This window comes from Crinia signifera, chromosome 6 (assembly GCF_055691185.1).
Source record: "Crinia signifera chromosome 6, ASM5569118v1, whole genome shotgun sequence".
NCBI lineage: Eukaryota > Metazoa > Chordata > Amphibia > Anura > Myobatrachidae > Crinia > Crinia signifera.
The window spans coordinates 180699930-180720901 of record NC_139222.1 but is presented as its reverse complement, the minus strand read 5'-3'; the positions used below and the strand labels follow the sequence as shown (position 1 = coordinate 180720901).

The 20972-nt window shown below is 40.0% G+C and overlaps 1 protein-coding gene across 2 annotated transcripts in view; it reads right to left on the bottom strand.

Annotated features, from left to right (window-relative positions):
- Window positions 1–20972, bottom strand: part of DNAH9 (dynein axonemal heavy chain 9) — a 367658-nt gene that overhangs the window by 72869 nt on the left and 273817 nt on the right. Inside the window, exons 54-60 of one of the 2 annotated variants that reach the window (XM_083148325.1) lie at window positions 19349–19584; window positions 18042–18164; window positions 14425–14523; window positions 7713–7917; window positions 5521–5685; window positions 2904–3044; window positions 644–814 (exon numbers count right to left, since the gene is read on the bottom strand). In XM_083148325.1, the coding sequence (XP_083004451.1) occupies window positions 644–814; window positions 2904–3044; window positions 5521–5685; window positions 7713–7917; window positions 14425–14523; window positions 18042–18164; window positions 19349–19584 (1140 nt within the window). The remainder of the gene's footprint in view (window positions 1–643; window positions 815–2903; window positions 3045–5520; window positions 5686–7712; window positions 7918–14424; window positions 14524–18041; window positions 18165–19348; window positions 19585–20972) is intronic. The other variant, XM_083148326.1, reaches the window with a different exon arrangement.

Genomic DNA, 20972 nt, shown 5'->3' with positions numbered 1-20972 from the left:
GGCGTGGGGGTGCATTTAACATTGTAAGCACCCATTAGGGTGCTTAAAAGCACCCTTTAGGGTGCTTATACAATCTTTCATCGCATAGGGGGCAAAAATCGCGTTGCATCGCATCGCATGCCATCGGGTGCATGGCATGCGATGCGATTAAAACATTGCGCGATGGAGATCAGGGGCGCCGCCAAAATACACAAGTACCCACATAGTAATTAGAAGATTAAAACTGAAATAGGCAGGAGATTTTGGTGTGGCTTCGAGATGATTTATATTGTAGCAAGTGCCAATAAATGATGGTAGACACGCCCAATGAGCAGTGTTAGACACACCCAATAGGTAGTGCTGGACACACCCCTTTGGTGGTGCACCCCCTAATAAAATGTGTTGCGCACGCCTATGCTAATTAGAGTAACACTGGTGCTTTAACTTGTAATGATGATTACAGATCACTGGCACTTTATCAGTTACAGCACAATCATTATCAGTTAATTGACTATAGATTGCTTACAATCTATAGGCAAGCTTGCAATGTATTCTGTAACTGATGATGATGATGATGATGACGAGAGCAATACTTCTATGTTAACTGACTATTAAGACGATTCTCTTGAATTATAGTAAAGTTATCTGTTGAATGTTGTTTTACCTGGAAAACCACTTGTGCAGTGTAGGTTAACTTGTCACATTCAAACAGACCCCTGGTTGTGTACTGGAACACAGAGAATGTGATACTCTCTATAAGGTTCATCACCCGTTGTTTCAGGACCTCATCTGCTGGGGCCTTCTGAACAGCCTGCTGGAAAACTACACTGAACGCCTATGGGGAGATAGAAAGTCTGTGTTAAAGGTCAGAACACATACATAACACTTCATTTTCACATATAGGCATTATCAGTATGTGGCTTGTTCTTGCATCTTCTATTGGGAGAACTTATTTGGTAAGTAAATTATTTAAAAACAGGCATGTCGACCTATTCACCATGTCGACCTTATGACTGTCGACCTTGTGACCCTGTCGACCATTTGACCCTGTTGATCAATAGTGGTCGACCTTATGACTGTAGACTTAGACATCGTAGATCTAATATACCATAACCACCTTGTGATACGTGACCATAATAATATGCTCAAGTACAGCTGCATAGATTACCTTTTCATATAATAATAATAATAATAATAATAATAATAATAATAATAATAATAACCACACTTGTCTACTGAGTCATTGTGGGGAAGACTCCGTGGATCCCGTCAGACTAGAGAACGCTCACGCATCCAGCCCACATATGCAGTAAAGTACAGCATCATCATGCAGTACTGTGCAGCAAGACCATGATGAAATGCATCACACCCCTTATTTCCCCTGAGACCCACAGAGTTGGAAAATGTTAAATTGACTCTTAATTGTATTCCAAAAGGTTTTGATTTTATATTATTACTTTCTTTGTCAGGTTTGCCTTAATTAATCAAATCAAGTGATCCTTTCTGGACTGACATGCTGCATAATGGCTGATTAACTAAGTCTTTTATATTTGTGAAAGAAGTTACTAAGGGGTAATTATTGCCTTGCTGGGACAGTCCAATAACAACACATGGGCAAAAAATGCGGATATCTTTGTATACCTGTTCTGCCTTTTTAATAAATAGACCCCAATATTTGGATTATTCTACATCAGATTTCATTTTGTTTCTTTTTTTTCCTGCTGGTACTTGTTTTCACAACCTACATTCTGCTCATTCTCCTTAGACCTTCTTATGAAATACCTTGCTGCTATTGCTGTAACTGCTTTTGCGCTGTGGTAACACCACCCCCCCTTTCATGCTACATATATTGCTTTCAATCCTGGGTCACGACTGTCGAGATGTCACGACTGTCAAGACGTCACGACAGTCGTGACCCTGGCCCATTCTCAGCCTGCTTGCCTGTTTGTCGGCACGTGGGATTCAATGTCACGCCTGGCGATTTGCAAAAATGGGGTGTTTCCGCTTAAACGATTGTCAAGATATGGCTGTGATCTCGAATAAATCCACGGTTGTTCTTGTTAAAATGGGCCCGACAGCTTTTAAAGTCGGATATGTTCTGCCGAGGTGCCTCTTCAATGCTTTCGGGAAAGACAGCATTGAATAGGCACGCACCGCTATGTCACCCGTTGGAAATAGGGTCCGGGATTGAATACCCCCTAAATCTTTAATTTGTAAGTATTGTTTTATAGTTTTAAATGTAGGCTGTGCAAAGCAGGTGAGCAGCAATTCTAAATTGAACAAAACCTAAAACAATGAAAAATGCCAAATTGTCTGCAAAATAAGGTGATAGATGATGTTATACAATCAAAAGGGCAAAGACTGAATTTAAAGCTAGACCATGCCGAAAACATATTATCCGAGAGAAAAATGTGGGCTTCCCTGAAACATCGGTTTGGCATACCTACTGGAAAATAATATTAGCATATAGTATCACCTACAGTATTGTAGACAGTTACTCCATCTCATAATTATATTTCGTTAACATATTATAGAGTTACAGTATGTAGCATGAGGTTCCTAACAAAGAAAAAATTATTGACCTAATAAATGTCACTGTGCACATAATACAATTATTTTAATAGCACCTTGTCATCTATTAGGAAGTTCAATTATTCTGCTTTGTAAACCAGGAGTAAAGCTCAGATTCATTGATTGGGATTGGTTGTAAAAAAAAACTGTTAGATTTTATGTACTGTACACAAAATGTAAAAAGAAAAAAAAACAAAGCTGACAAAACAATCTTACAAAGACAAAGAAAGAACATTTAAAGAGAAGAAACAAGATATCACAAGAAGCAGAGAAAAATCCCGGCCATTTGAAATGTGCCACATTGTTTATTGGAGCAATTTGTTGCTTAACGGGACTGTTGGGTTGTTGCTAACCTTCAGTGAAAACTGATACATGGGATGGATCTTGTTGAGGTCGTTCATTATGAAGTAGAGGAGGGAGGCACGAGCAGCAGCCGGGCGGTAATGTTCTCGAGCTTCATTGAGTTTTACCTCCGTCACTTTGGCCTCTTCAACCTAAGCAGAAGAAAGATGTCAATTAATAAATACAGTAGAGTGGATATAGAATGTTCTGTCACGTAATATAAAATATAAGTCCGAAATTCCACACCTGTGTGGAGATGAGTAAACGGGACCATCCTAGTCTAAAACATTTTTGTACCCATACAGTATAACTTGTATGCTGGATCAAACTGCAGAACATTGCTTTGACCGGAATATTAAGAAACAGCTTTATCACAAACAGATGTGTCCTCATACATGCTGCAGTCATGCCAAACAGGCCTTCTTGGCACACCAAGTTGTGTTAGAATCTTCTAGTGCTGTGAATTTTTTTTTTTTTAATGAAAATATTGTTAGTCGCAACACAAGGGGACTAGGATGAAGGAGGAGCATGTGCAGCAATACAAAGTAAAACATAACAATTAAAGTTGAAAGTAGTATCCCCATATTTTACTAAATGAATCCATGATGTTAATAGTTTTAGGGGGGAATTCATTAGGAGGAGGATCAGCCATTGACACAGTATTTCAATGCTGGCAACGCCAGCCTAGTTAGTCCCTTTTGCCCTGGCATGCCGAATTTGCTTTAAAGTGCTCACTGCCTATGCGCAAGCAAGCACTACTGTTTGAGATCCCCGCCACTCAGTTAATACTACCTACACCTATTTAAATCCCTCACTGTAGTCTAGTATCATTATAGAAAGCACTTTATGAAATGGAGAATCTATATTTTCCAAATTGGGTTCTTTAAACTGAATTAACGATTTGCTCCCATATATTTCATATATGAAATCAGGTCCATTTTGCCGGCAAAGGCAAAATCGGGGGCATCGCGTCGGTCGCGGCCATTAACTTGATAAACCAACACTTGTAGAGACAGACAGAAGACTCTCACCTCACTGCTGGTGCCCAGTATGCCTATCCCTACTAACAACAAATCTCCAGTCACTGACTGCCCTATAATAACAGATCACAGAAGAAGCACAAGGAGCTCCTGCACTGCAATCACTATAGTGTTAAAGTCAAGTTGCATACATGCCATTTTAGAATAGTATGGCCGCCATCTTGGTTCGCAGAGTTGTGCAAATAAAGTATAATACCCCAGTTCTGTGTAGCAAAGTGAGCCTTGAGCGCAGCCATACTAATACACATAAATTCATATCCCATACTTACACAAAATAAAGTATAGTTAAATGAAGGTTTAGTGCACAACACATAGTTTAACCCATATTACACAACTGTTTCTATACATGTTTAGTATCCTTATGTTCCGTGTCCTATGCACAGCACTCCGGTCGCAGCGAAAAGTTCGCAAGTCCTAATGCCTGATAATTACGGACAAAATCCATAAACCATGTACTTTTTCCATATGAACCGAGGGAGACAAAGGATCCAGTTGTAACTGGTTCTTGTGGTCGATTTACGACCCCTATGACGATGCCAACAGACAAAGGACACCAAAGTACACTCCCCCTGCACCAATCCACTTTAAGTGCATTCCCTTTGCTCCAATCCACGAGGACCTAACGTTTGAACTCTTAACCAATGGAAATCCCCTTTGACCCCTCTTTGTGTGGACACTATAAAGGTAGCGATCCCTGGGCAGTACCGGTCACTTCGCCACTGCTTCTTCCCCTTCATCTTGACCGGGCTAAGTTCTATTTGAACATAGCGAGCTCGACCGGACTGCGCTGCGCATTTATATGAGACGGTAAACATTTGCCTTTTGTTTTATTCCTATAGTTAAGGCTGATTGTATTTTATCTGTTTCTTTTCCCCTAGTAGCATAAACATATTTAGTATTGTTAAATCAACTGTTATCGTGTGTTATACTGTGTTCTTATTTCTGTAACCCCCTGTTGTCCGCTAGGGACTAAATACATAATTTGGAGACTCTATCGCCTTACTTTTGAGTTAAACCATTGCCTTGACTGTTATTCGCATTTAGCGACAAAGGTATAATACGGACATTGTCCTTAAAAGGTGTACACAGTCTGGGTACTAACTACTGCGAACCGATACTAAATTATAAGTATCAGTCTAGCGTGTATAATACACGAGAAAGGTTCGCTACGGTGCGCTACGTTTTGTTCGCACGTAGCTAGGAGTAAAAAAGTATTAGTTTACGGACATAGTACGTAAACTGCGCACTTCACTTATTGTTCATCTGGTTCTATTTATATCGGTATTGATAATAGGGTGAGAAATAATGTTTCTCCCTTCCCCATACCCCATTCATCAAGTCAATTAATGGTCTTACTACTTCAGTGAAAGTCCAGTGACCAGGGAGACTGAAGTGGTCAAGTCAGTTTATAAGTGCCAAAAGGAGGGAATGAAATGCCTGAACCTAATGTGATGAATATTTGAAGAGAAATAGCGGTTGTCTTATGAATGTACATGCACTGTTTTTAATATTGTACCTGTCACCTAAATATGCTGGAACTGTACAGTAAGCAGATATGTGAAGACACATCTCCTTAACAATATCTGACCTTCTCTGCAATTTCTGCTGCAGTCTTTTTTGTAATTTCTAAGTTCTCCACCAGCTCAATGTCTCCCAGGAAATTTCCAGAGGCAGAAGAAAGACGAGAGAGTAGATTGTCTTCTAAGGTCTTCAGGGTGATCTTGAACCCGTTCTGTTGCTTGGTTAGATTTGACTGGAAATAAACAGGGATGTTTCATTAATGTGTACTTGTAAGCCCCAAATATATTAGAATGGACAAAAGACATGATAAATAGAGCTTGCTTTGACAGTTAAAAGATCATACATTACGTTTGAGGTTTAGCTAAGGCATGCCCAGCATTTAATATATATTATATAGATCGATAATAAGACAGGCTTACATGTCATGGTACAAGTTGGTTGATGCAAGACAGAAAGCTAAACAACACCTATAAAGTATGCCTTATGTTCCCAGGATGCTGGTTATTACTACATCAGGGCCTGACTGCTGTACGCATTAAGTATGGGCTCTTAACGCTTGTTCTTGAAGAACCTCGACAGTGGAAGCTTCAATGACTATAAAAGATATATATTTACAATCAACATACTATAACTTTGCAAAGCAATAGACAGGGACCCTTGATTTTGTGTTTGTATTGTGGATCTGACATGTCCACTGAGGGTAGAACATTATCCATCATTCATCATAAAACTAAGAATTCTCAGAATGGAAGGTGTAAAAATCTAATTCAGGCAATGTTTAAGTTCAGCAAGTAACTAAAGATGTACATGAATTAATGTCTTATTGCAGAGTTTATAAAAATACTTTTAGATAAAAACAATGGTAGTTTCATTACAGTGCAACATTATGCAGTTGTACATGATATTAATATTCACAAATTAAGCTCCAATATGTCGTAGTTGGTAAATTGGCAAGCACAAGCTGCTCCTATTATAAACAGTACAATATCTCTGCATTTTTATTCCTAAAAAAGAAGCGTTACTTTTTCAACAGTCTTAAGCAAAAGACAAAATAAAGATCAAAACAAAGAAATCTGATTAGAACTGAAGAAAGTTGAGAAGTGGAGCCTCTCTCTCTCTCTCTCTCTCTCTCTGTTACATAAAAACAAGACTGCTTTGGATGGGAGTCTTAATCTGAACATCTTCCTGTGCTGATTGCAGGCTCGTCCTTCTGGATAGGATTGTATTGAAATCAAAAACCAAGGAGAGAAATAATTCAAATTTATTATCTCTCCTGAGCTTCCCGCAACGCACCTGATTACAGGAGATAAGAAACTTTCTCACAAAAGAAAATTAGCCCAGTGCCTCAGTTAGACAGGCTGTCTCAAGCAAGAGGTTTAATCTTATTCACCTAAAAATCTATTTAATTAATTAGAACAGACCTGTTTTATAATAATCCTTTTACCTGGAAACAAGTGAATTTCATTTGGACCTAAACACTTTATTTTAAAGGGAAACTATTCTTGCGTACTATTTTTGCATGTTCTACCAATCCCATGCCCACTCTTGTCTCATGCCCACACCTGTCTCAGCAACGCTCTCTACCTCCTGGCTAAGCTCTCATGGGCTCTCTCCAACCGTTGTGTCATGTTTGCTCCTCTTTTGCCAACTTCATCTATTGTTCTCATTATGGGAATGCTTTGGAGATGGATACAATGTCAATATATTGATGTCAATAGTACCGGTCAACAAATTCAGAGATTAAATGTGTTATTTTTTATGTCTTAATATTTTGATGTGCTGAATTAAAAATATAACAATTAAAATTGCTAATTGGCTATTGTTTCAAAGATACAAGAGGTATTGTTGTTTGCATCATTGTATTATCACATACGACCGTAACGGAGTGACTAGTATTCATACTAGTCACTGCTTCTGTGGTCGTTATTTCAGTGCTACAAGTTCTCAAGAACTCTTGTTGCCACTAACTTGAATGCCTTCTCCTTGTCAGAGACAAATTCGTGATCACTAATAAGTTCACACATCGGGATGTTATTTATCTACAGTACATGAGATTATAGAGGTTGAAAACAGGAAATTGTCCTATATTCCAGCAGGCCTATTTCGGACAATATACCTATTAATATAGTTGCTAGCCTATCCCAATGCACTGAAAACTCCACATCTCATTTAACCACTGTTTGCACATAGACAAAAAAAAATTCTATGAACGAGTTTATCAAGGTGAGGTTGTCATTGAATGATTGTTATTGTTATTACCTTGAGCTCTTCCAAATCGGGTCGCTCCATGCTCACTACAGCCGCCAACAGCTGGTCTTCCAGCCCATCACGGGTGACAGTGAAATTAATTAGGGTGCACTGTGCCTGCATCTCAGGTTGATAATGGGGGTTGGCCAGTTTAGTGTGCAGGATAAGACGGAAACTGGGGCTGTACTCACATTCTTTGTCCCCAATCTTAATGTACCTGAAACAGATCAGCGAATAAAATAAGGTCAAGAAGAACTGGTAAACTATAAACAGATACAGTTCTTGTATTATAAGTTATTATATGGAAATTATACAACATTTATTTAGAACAAAGGACAGAGCTGCAAGCTAACACTATTTCTTTTATATGTTATTTTCAACAGGAACAAGTAAAGCAAATCCGTACTAGCAAACCCGTTCAAAGCAAAAGCTTCGAAAGCTAGTTGCCTCTATGTGAGAAAGAGATGTTGTTTCACTCGCTGACAACAGATAGCAGTGTTTCGGAGATTGTCAACCTCAGGGTCAGAATGGCATTACACCGTTTGGCGATTACTTCATGCCTACAGGGTAAAAATGTCAACCAACCTGCGGCACGACATTGTAAAGCTCATGGACATATATTGTTGTATCTAAAATGTAAAATCATCGACCATGTTCTGCCCCCCCCCCCCCCCCCCCCGGGCGGCGATAGACAGAAGTTGCTGTCCCAAAGGGAATCGCAGTGGATCTTCAAGTTGAACACACTTGCCCCAAGGGGACTCAACGAAATGATAGCCTGGAATGCGTTTACCTGACAGCACGCTGACACAAGATCCAGCCCCTTTCGAATTCTGACCTTCCTTTAGTTACCACAGCAGTACCGGATTGATAATTTAGTGTATAAACTTCTGTATATATACCCCTACATTGTTTCAATATGTTTATAGTGCCGATAAGTACACAAAATATTTGGACAAAATATTTTTACTTTATAGTCCAACTTGATTGGTAAATGCAGCGTAACCATTTTTAGCCTTATGACCCACCACTTATTCTTCACATATAGTAGCTTCACGTTTTTGCTTCGTTTTGCATTAGCACGCACACTTTCTTCCAACAGTTTATTTACGTTGGTCTTATTGGTTTTTAGAGCTGAGACGCGCTCCAGGCATGAATCGGAACACTGGCTTCCTAAGTAACCTAGGCAACGGCTGCACGTCACTGGTGGGCTGAACCAGGGAACCCGGAAGCAGCACCCGCTGATGCCGGAGCAGCGTGGAAGCCTCACACAAGCTAAGCTACTTAAAGGTAAGAGGGCATACAGCTCTGTTTTATTACCCACACTGGCAGTATATGCACTTTAGGGCGCATCCTGATGAAAATGCCGCAGTGCCTTGAAACGTTGATGATGCCTGTATGATGGCACTTTTGTCACTTTCAATAAATCAGTGATTTTTTTCCAAAAATCCGTTGGAGTGCCGCTTTCAGTTTCTTTCTGGGTCCTCACAAAACGCCAGGGAACCGAGGAGTATGTACAAGGTATTGATGGCACCACGGTAATAAACCCCATCGTCCGGAGTGCCGAGGAACAAATTGGAACTATATATATATATATATATATATATATATATATATATAGACATAATTAACCCTTTCTCTGTGCTATAGAATAGTGTGGGGCAGCAACTCTATATGTCCCCTCTGTTAGCAGGGGAAGCAGACAAACACAAACAAGAATATATAGAGTGCGCCTATATTAGTACCACCACCAGCTTACACTTTTCGAGTGTAAATACAATGATTTAGCTGGGTAAAAAAAAAAAAAATTTAATAAAATTTTCTTATATAAAAGAATAGTACAGCATTCATTTGCAGGAGGTGCTGGTCCAGTATAATCAGATTAATAAATTTGCAGGATATCATACACAAAACCCGACGCGTTTCGTCATAAAGACTTCGTCAGGGGTTACGAATCGATGGTCAAAGTGTGTAACAATCGGACAATGGATATCCTTATTTTAGGATTCTAAGTATAGATTCACTACAATCAATTAGTAGTCACAATACCATATGGCGAAAGAAGATAAAAAAGGTCTAAAGCTTTTAAGCTTTATTCAGCAAAGGGACATCAGAGAGATCTTCCAATCCTCCTACTTCACTCCAAGGCTGATAGATTAGGCAGCTATCATCAACATAAATGCTTTAGCTTTATCATTGTAAAGAAAAGTGGAAATAAATACATATTATGCAATAATATAAATATATATATCCGTACTGGCACTTTATGCACTTTAGGGCGCATCCTGAAAAAAAGGCCGCCGTGCCTTGAAACGTCGATGGAGCCTGTATAATGCCACTTGTCACTTTCCAATAAATGGTGATTTATTTCAAAAAAATCCGTTGGAGTGCCGCTTTCAGTCTTCCTTCCGGGTCCTTCACAAGACACCGGGGAACAGAACCTTTTTATATTATATATATATATATATATATATATATATATATATATATATATATATATATATATATACATATCCAGGGAATCATAAAACAAACAAATAATATCCAGTGATATGAAACAGAAGGCAAAGTTAAGTGTGGGGAACACATTACACAGAAGTAGCAGAATAATAGATATAGCTGTTTACATAGTTTTGTAGACTGCTCCAAAATCTGTGTGCCCAATACATTTGTTTGGCATCATGGACACTGCTAGACACAGCACCAGGATTCTTTTTCCCTACATCAGAAGTTGTAGAGGTATCTGTTACTATCAAAGAGGTCACGGATATCACCAAATGAGAAACTGTTATGGCAACAAGAATGACAGTTGAACTCTCTGGGTCCAGCAGATAAAAGAAGCAGGTCTTCAAAACAACCACATCGCTTGATGTTATGACTCTCTGGCACCACACTGTGACCTTAACAAATATCTAACTGTTCTATAATTGTCAGGAAATTATTATGTGGGAAGCAGAACATGCCCCTGCTTGTGCATGAGCTTATCCAACTGTACAGTCTAAAAGGGTCTCAAGTGGAAAGGGGTTGAAATGCCAACTATGGTCAAATATTTCAGTGTATGTTACAAGCAGCATGTATATGTGCTGCAGGACTTTGATGGAACGGACTAGAACTATAGACTTCAAGAGAAACAGAATATATTGGAAAATAAGAGTACACACAAGCACACAACTAACAGTAGCAAGACTATAAAACACAATTTTTACTAGAGCTTAAACCAGAACATGAAGCATTGGACCTTATTCTGATCCACACGCATCCACACGCATAGCTGAAAATTTTGTAGCTTTGCTTGTGGATTAAACGCTGGCCACTGCCCACACTACCATCCGCCCCACGTGCCCCCCCTGCACGCCAAATATTTCCACACGCATGCAAATAGATGTTCTGCATATACATTCATTTACAGGCTTTGGTCTGCGGGTGCCCTGTACGAGAAGCGGGCAGGCAGCTGACATATGTCAGCTGCCTGACCTCTGCACCTGCATCACTTGCGCACTTACGCGGAAATGCCCAGGAGAACTAATTTGACACAGCATAACAAATATTGGTGAAATAACAGAAAAAACTCCCATTTTTCACTACCAATGTTTCATCACATCTTATTGTATACCCACTATGTACCGTATATACTCGAGTATAAGTCGACCCGAATATAAGCCGAGGCACCTAATTTTACCACAAAAAACTGGGAAAACTTATTGACTCGAGTATAAGCCTAGGGTGGGAAATGCCGTAGCTACTGGTAAATTTATTTGACACGTCAGTAGGTTAAATGTTTCTGAATATTTATTTCACAGAAACACAGTAAACAAGCTAGCTCTTTCAGTGGAAAAGAGGGTCAACCAAAACAATTGGAGATTTATTAAGGTTGGTGTAGTGATAATGTGGCTGGTACTTTATCACCGACCAATCAGCTCCTAACGCTCATATTTCAAACCCAGCCTGTAACTTGGCAGTTAGTAGCTGATTGGCTGGTGAAAAATTACCAGCCACCTTTTCAGTTCACTGGGCTTTATAAATCTGCCCCTGTGGACAGTCTGCTATATTTTATTTTCTTGGACACAAATCTTTATTTAAAATAAACTTACTTTTTTAAATATACCCCTGCACTTAAGGTAAGGAAGGTGGCTGGCTGCACTGGCACACTTCACGGAGTCACGAGCAACAAATCTCAGACTCCGCAAAGGCCCATGGGAAGAGCTGCTCTCTCTGGGCATGCTCAGCAGCACTCCTTAAGGACCGGCAGCCATCTTTGACAGTGGCAGCCAGCCTCCTCGCATCCACTGTAAGTACAGGCTGGACGCTGCACAGAATAAATATGATAGTGTGGTACTGTATTGCGCGGTCAGCTCAGTCATATGCTGAGCCTCTGCAGCGTGAGGGAGCGCTGGAGCGGGTACCTTCAGAGGGACAGGCGGCAGGACGCTGCACATAATATGCTGGTGTAACGCTGGAGCGGGTACATGCAGAGAGACAGGCGGCTGGACGCTGCGCAGAATACATATGCTGGAATGACGATGCGGCCGACCGCTGGCAGAGCTCACATACTGTAGCTACGGCAAACCGGATTACAAGCACAGTGTGCAGACTGCAGATACGCGCTGCACGGCCAGTCTGCACACTGTGCTTGTAATCCGGTTTGCCGTAGCTACAGTATGTGAGCTCTGCCAGCGGTCGGCCGCATCGTCATTCCAGCATATGTATTCTGCGCAGCGTCCAGCCGCCTGTCCCTCTGCATGTACCCGCTCCAGCGTTACACCAGCATATTTATTATGTGCAGCGTCCTGCCGCCTGTCCCTCTGAAGGTACCCGCTCCCTCGCTGCAGAGGCTCAGCATATGTCTGAGCTGACCGCGCAATACCACAGCCTGTTTTCTGCCTTAACCCACCACTGTCTGTGACCCTCAGCCGGCCCCTAGGCATTCCAGATGCCCCAGGCAAATGCCTGCCCAGACCCACACTCGAGTATAAGCCGAGTAGGGCTTTTTCAGCCAAAAAAAAGGGCTGAAAAACTCGGCTTATACTCGAGTATATACGGTATGTATGTATGTATGTCATAGCTGCCAACTCTCCTGCATTCTGCAGGAGACTCCCTCAAATAGCAGCAATCTCCCTGTCTCCCTCATTAGTCTAGCAATCTCCCTCATTTCACCTAGCCCACATTACACGGTTCCCTTTTTCTTGGGGGGGGGGGGGGGTGGAATGAGAGATAGATACATCTACATTGAATCATCAGCACCACTTCCCAGCACTTTACCAAGTATAGTAGCTCTTACTAACTGCTTTGGGGCTTACCTACATTTGGATATAAGTCATTTTAAAAGATACCTCTCAGGTGTAGCAGTACACACCCACGATTCTAGGGGCCACGTTCACAATCTCTTTTCACATTCTCTCGATGGAACTAGCCACGCCCTTTGGGAGGAGCATGACACGCCCCCTCAATGGGGCGCTTTGCAAAATTCTATTACCAACTATAATCTCCCTGAAACTAGTTTTAAAAAAGTAGGCAAGTATGATGTGTGTTTATTTATTTTGGGATGTTTAACCTTTTTCCAGACTGTTTTCCAATCTTAATATTCATTGAACATGACAATTCTCGACTTTTAAACCCTCTCACCCACATCAACATTCTTGTGTGACAAACTTCCCTGTGTTCAAGCATGGGTATCATAGGATTTACAGCTGCAAATTGTGTAGACAGGAATGATGCATCACATAAATGAAACTTTGCATACATGAATCATCCAGGAATACATTTAATTTTGCCCATAATTAGCAATGTCAATTACATTACTCATCAGATGGAGGTAATTTTGTTGACATGTTGAATAAATGTCATTATATTAGCAGTTCTTTTCCCTAATGAGAAGCACTAAATGACTTTTGCAGACCATTTTTCCTTTTCTATTAATCAGCTGTTCAGGAATCTTTCAACACTTTGCTGGTGTGTCTGGTGAGGTGTTGAAAACCTAAACTTAAAAGATAAATCTGATACTGTATGTTCAGCACACCGCAGTGGTTCCACGCCTGGAGAGAGGGCACATATTAGCAAGCTGACAAGAACCTTGTGGCAACATATCAAAAGAAGAGAAAAATGAATTCCATCTGGGGCACACTTATGACTAGATTATTAATTTAAAATATAACTTTTATTAAGTATAGTATAAAAATCTGAATGTAGAGAAATGTAATCACATAAAGACAGATTACTTAAATAAAGTTTAGGAGGAGAAAATTATGAAATATATTTGCAGCTGAATAGATCCTCTCAAGCGGCTTAATTCAAGAGAGACCAGATATTTATCTTGTTCCGACAAATAAGGGTAGGGTCAATAAGGAGAACTGGCACATTTATTTCCTAAACCATTTTTAGTTAGGAATAAGGTACACCGTGCACATCACATTGTAACATGAGTTCCACTTTATTTATTAACTAGTATTTTAGACTGGCGATTAGATGGATTGCTAGCTATTGTGCCCAGTGATAGACTTTTTTTTAAATCTCTCTTGCTCTATTTCTACCTCTATTTCTACCTTCCTCTATTTCTCTTACACACTCTCTCTTCCCAGTATCTCCCTTTACCCCGTTTCTTTTGATACATTTTCACATTATCTCTAGGGAGGTACACCAACTTGCATTATTACTGCTATATTATTATCATCATAATCTTAATGGTCTATCTTTATAGATACATTCATCTAATCATTCTAATCTTTCTTACAACAGCCTGTGCGGAATCTTGTCTGTCTCCCTTAAGTACATGGTAGAACTCTGCAAAACGGTTGACAACTGCAGTGCCACTTTCTGCCACGGATAGCAGCTGAAAACACCAGATGCAAAGAAAAAAAAAACATTTTAAAAAATGGCTATTCGTTACATATAGTATGACGCCTTACACAAATAACACTCTACTAAAGGATCAATCACATTTCTGATGTCAGATAAAACTATAAAATACTGAAAGGTCTATTTATCTTCCTAGGGGTAATTTATCAAAAGTGCTGCTCAGTTTCTTGGCGGCACTGCCTGACAAGTGAAAGAGCTGTCTTACCATGCAAAATGCCAGTCAGTAGTCTATCAGGGCATACATGAGATGGCTTTACAGCTCCCGAATGGGTACTGAAACTGAAAGCCTGATGCATCCTTCCAATTCCAGGTTCAATATAAAAAAATGAATACAGTTTGTTTTAAAGGTACTTGTTTCCTAGCATGGCGCCCGTCGGGTCCCATCGCATACCATAACTTAAGGTATGCGATTGGACCCGATCAGACCCGACCTACCCGATTTTCGGGGTTTAAAGACGTTCGCATACAATTTTTAAATTGGTCGTATCGCATGCCCTCACAACGGCATGCGATGCGACGCGACCGACCCGATTTTACATTGTACAGCCACCCTGATGGCTGATTACAATGTAAAATGCCCCCCCCAGATCCGATTTTTAATTGTATACCCACCATGATGGTTAATTATTAGGTGAAATGCCCCCCCATTGTTAATGCGACGCGACGATAAACACCAACCCGAAGCGTGGCAAGCGCAGCGAGTCCCACGAGGGGACGCGGAATACATGTGAAGTAATGCGCGTCCCCTTGCGGGGCTCGCTGCACTCGCCAAAAAAGGTCGGATGACGTGTACCGCCGCCGCTCGCCACGCTTCGGGTTGGTGTTGATCGTGGTGTGTCGTTAACAATGGGGGGGGCATTTGACATAGTAATTACCCATCAGTGTGGCTATACAATTAAAAATCGGGTCTAGTGGGGGGTGGGGGAGGCCTTTTACATTGTAATCAGCCATCAGGGTGGCTGTACAATTAAAAATCGGGTTAAATCGGTCGCATCGCATTTTCAAATCCGATGCCTTCCAATGTTAATCGGTGGCGCCGTGCTAGGAAACAAGTACCGTTTTAAAATAAAAAGGTAAAATATGTAATTAGTTCCCTAGTGAAGATGGTTGTCATCAATGGTAAAGGGATTTTGATAATAGGCTTTATCCTAAATGAAACCTTTCATAAATAGACATTGCCCTAAATGCTGTGAAAGCTACCTTTGTTAAATAGACCAATTAGACTTAACAAGATGAAGGATAATTAATATTATAACCACAAACATGATCTTAAAATAGAATAAAAGGAATAGAATAACACTACCAAAAAATATCAGAAGAAAGCTAACAGCATTAAGGGGCAGAGTCTGGATCACACGTAGTGAACCGAATTTAGCCCATACCCCAATGGTCATGGATTGCACATGCGCATTTATGAGCATGTGCAAACCCGACTGCGAAGGGTTGGGGCCTTGCTCATTCGCCAGGCAGTTTGCTGAGAGGATGGGGGTGGAGGCGGCGCTGGGCCAAGAGAACGCCCATCGTTTTATGGGCATTTCCATGAAAACGCTGGGCTTTCCCATGGGTGCGTGGGCGGGCCAATATCTGCCAGGGGCGGGCGGCTGACATCCCATTATGTCAGCCATCAGCCCTGTCTTAGTCCCGGCACCCGTAAATATAAGGTTAGTTGAGACTGACTGAGATTTGCAAAGGCAGGAGAAGTCATTCGATAGTCAGCGACCATCAAATGATTTGTGGCAGCAAGCAAGGGGATTCTTTACACATCCGCTCACATGGTTGTGAAGGTAAACGGCGGTGCGGATTCGGCAGAGCGAGCTCTCTAGTGCTCGGTAAGCTGCGATCTTTGCAGCTTACAGAGTCCACCAGAATCAGGCCCTAAGTGTGTAGAAGAATAAGAAAGAACGTTCTTTGCATGCGGTCTGATATTTTACTCCCTGGAGAATCCCTTTATAAGGTTGGAGACAGTGGTGGAAAGTTACTAAGATGTGAATTGTATTTCACATGGGATATTGCTATGGGCAACCAATAATATACTATTATCTTCTAGAAGGTGCTAAACAAAATGAGTAGTTGTTTCTGATTGGTTGTCCATAGCAACATATTCCATGTGAAATACAAGTCACATCTTAGTAAATTTCCCCCACTATGTCCAATTATCCCAACAGAAGCCTGATTTAGAGTAAGTTGCTATTTTTCATATACTTACATCTACAAACACGCCTTTTGAGTTGCACAGACCATGTACAAATGCAGTAAAAGTATACAGCTACTTCAAGAAACTATCCAAGTATTGCTTGAGTAAAGATATTAATTAATTTTGACTTTAATGACTATGACTGTACATATCACAAATGTACTTTTTTGCAATGTTGGCATAGTTTATTGTGTTTAAAAAGATGTCTTAATTCCAGCTGCCAATTTAGACATTTTTTTTTAACATAAAATGTCAAATCACAATTTTTATTCTCTGTCCACATTGGGATCAGAACTCAACAGACAATGGGCAGTATTCAATGAAAAAAATTCGCTGTGCATGGCGAGAGATTTTTTCTCTCGCCATGCACTCGCCCTGTTCCGGAGGGCTCGCTGCCACTCCTGCTCCCTCTATTTAATGTGGTTAAGACTCGCCGCCACTCGCGGCGAGTCTTAACCCCTGCAGCGGACGAGCGTCCGCTGCAGGCAGCTAGCAGGGAGCCGGGGGACGGTGGCAGCCAGTGAGATTAAAGTCTCCCTGGCTGCCCCAGAACATATGTGGAGGGGAGGTGGGCTCCCCAAGACCCAGGCAGCACAAGCTGCCCCCCCCCCCTATAGCCAGCGGGGGACCCAGTATTCACTGCACCCGATCGTGCATATGTAATGATCGGATGCAGTGAATATATGAATATCTAATGAGCGGCTCGAGCGCTCCGGCCCCCTGCTGGCTGCTCTGTGTAAAAAAAAAAAAAATAATAATATTTTTTTTTTTTAAATTAAATATATATTCATGTGCTATAAGCACATGAATAAAAATAACATGCCCCTTCACCGAAAAAAAATCCTGATTTTTTTACACCAAAATTAAAAAAAAAAACTTTTAGTTTAAAAGTTCACATTCCAGCTCTCCATGAAAAGATGGAGAATTGCTACACGGAGAGAGACGGCGAAAATCACTTAAAAAGACGGCGAATATTTCACATTGAATAGGCTTGCTCGCTTTTGGAGAGCAAAATGCTCCATCCAAGGTGAAAAAAGCACAAATTCGCCATAAAACAGGGCGAATTTTTCTCATTGAATACTGCCCAATGACTGAAAATGTGATTCAATGAAGACCACAATCTGACTGTATGTGCACATAAGAACATCAAAAAAGTTATGCGTTAGATTTGGCCACATGTATGCCCAAGTCTCCTAACATATGGGCACCATGAGTAGAAATGAAGTTATACATTCATTGCTTGTCTTCTGGGAAACAAGATTTAAAAGGGGGGTTTAAATCTATAACAATATCATTACCTTCCTTTCTTGATAGTTTCTCTACCCAGTAAAGGACCCAGAACTGGATCCACATTCTCCTCAAGATTCTCAATGAGCACTACATCCCCTCCTGAAAGTGCTCTCTCCAGCACATCCAAGTATCTGATGAGACAGAGGTGAACATAAAAAACATTTTGATTCATGCATAAAAGTTAAAATTAATTCATTACTAGTAAAATACATGAGAACATATAACGGGTGCAATGAGGAGTAACGGACCAGGAGCACTAGTTGAGAGAGCAAGTCCATATTGCAAATTGGACCATCTTTTTTTGACAATGAGATAATAAGACCATGGAGTGAGGGAGTCTAAATATTTCTGTGCTCTAAATATGGGGAAAATCTCTATACATGGATTTACTTTTTGGTGCATTACTCAAATATGAAGAATGAATCTGCGTGACCTATTTCTGTAATAAAGAAATGGAAAAGCTATTCTATGTAAATGATATAGTGGTTTTAACCCTTTAAGTGCCAAGTGAATATGTCAAAATAGTCAAAATAGGTGTGAAATTTTCCAAGCAAACATTTTTATTCATCATAATGACCTGTAATGTTTACCTCATATAGGAAATATAATCTTTTTAAACACAACATTTTTTATTTGAATTTATATAACAAATGTGAGTGACACTGGCACTTTTAGTAGAGATGTTGGAGGATTAATAGTACAAACAAGGCAAAAGCCCCAAATCAAGATCTAAAAAATTTTTTTTCCAATTGTGAAAACACTTTACTAATTAATATTTTTGACATATATCCTAAAACACCTGCAGATATTAAGGATACCCAGGTTAAGTTATTAAGAACTTAAAGAGAGGATTCATCGAATCCCTCTGTGTCCCCAGCCACAAATGCACAGTGTGCATCGAAAAACCAAAGCAGAAAGCAGAGAAATAGCATAAGCTCTCTCTGCTTCCAGCTATTTGCCAGAACAGGCTCTTCATGGACTTGTAATAGTAAACTTCCATGAAAATATGAATTTTCACAAAGTGAATTTACGTGAAAAATCTTCATTATAACCACATTAAAAATGCAGATAGTGATAAATATATCCATAACACTTATTCCCATATACTGTGAAATTTTTGACAGCTCCAAAGGTGGAGAACAAATACAGAACAGAAGATGCAAGGATGACTGTTCATAGTTTGATTGAAGAAAGTTCTAGCAGAGGTGATGCTAAAATATTTTCATCTAAGGTGCATTGCTGGTAAAGATCACATCCGATATTTGCATTAGACGAATGATACATGTAGTCTATTAAACAGCAACATCATATTTACCCTCTTTGTCCAATTCTGAGAACCCGAAGATTTTCTCCATACTTGTTCTTGATCCATTTGATCCCTTGTAACTGTGGATCCACCATCAGTGGCCACCTCTCACAGCTGGTCAGGATTGTTGCATTTTCAGTTGACATTTGGTCAGCAGGAAGACCTTCATTTTGCCAAGCTGCAATGTCAGCATCATCGGTCAACATGGTTAAAGGGTCAAGTGCTTCAGTCACTGGAATGGGGACCTACAGAGAAGGTGTTGATAACATACTAAATATCAAAACACATGCAAAATAGGCAAAAGGATGATAGAAGGCATTCATGGATAGGAGGCAACGTGCTGCAAATGCTCATTCAGCAGAAGTCATTGTAATAGCATTACTGCCTCACAGTCTTGTGTTCAATTCCCACTAAGATCCTAACTGTGTTGAGTTTGAATGTTTTTCATGTATTTGCATGGGTTTCCTCCCGGTACTCTGGTTAAGTTAATTAGATTCTCACACAAAAAAAAAATTTACTCTATTGTATAGGTTTGTATATACATAAGGTAGGGAATATTGTAAGCTCCACCGAGGAAAGCACTGATGTGAAAGACCTGGCTCTGACTCTTATTTATTATTCTATTAAAAGGAATTAAATGTACAGCTACAGCTGTAAAATGTATTTATAGGATCTTTATTTGAAGCATTAATCCAGTGCAAATAAAAAGCAAAAGCAGTGTTGTTTACAATTGAGGAGAAATACATAATAATGAACAATAATGCAGGCATTGTACAGAGCCAAAATGGTGCCATTTTGATCAATTACTCGGTTTAAAGCAAAAATTCTGTAGTAATACAGTTATCAAAAGCATTCAGCAAGACTGAGGTTTTTGATTCGATTAAAGTTCTTCCTTAAATTTACTTCTTACATAATCCCCCCTTTCTCCCAGGTGTACTTATATAATAGGTAATATACTTATTGCTACCAGAGCTGCCCTAGCTCAATACTGGAAATGGGCTGACCCCCAAAAATTGTCACAGTGATATTTCATGTTCACCGCAGTTTTGAATTTGATGAAGAGAATTTGTCAAAATAGGTATGAAAATTGCCAAGCAAACCTTTTTAGTAAACCCTTTGAGTCCCAATGTAGCTGTGAGAGATCCTCAAAATATCTATTAAAAATGCCAGCGTCACAAACAATGACTTTTTTTGGGTGCAATGTTTAAATAAACTTCAAAAAGAACAGTCACTGTGAGCTATGCTGGCATTTTTAGTAGATATTTTTAAGGATCGCTCACAGCAACAATGGCACTCAAAAGTGTTAAGTATTCTATGGCTACTGTATATCATCTCTCCTGTGCAAATGGTTAGCCTAGTGAAACTATTATACTACTCATATTGCTCTGGGAAAATTAGTTACTTTTGCTCCTTGCCTCCAATACACCCCCAGCTGTTACCCTTGGGAGCCAATATAATTTTTTTGACTCCTTTAATGGCTGTACTGTTCATCCCCGTGGTTCGATCGGTTTAATCTTAAGGGCGTGTGCATACTCATTCATTAATTTTTGTATTTACAATTGATATTCATTATTTCTATATCTTCCCCTCTTTTTCCTTCCCCATTTGTTTATTTTAATGCTATTGCAGATCT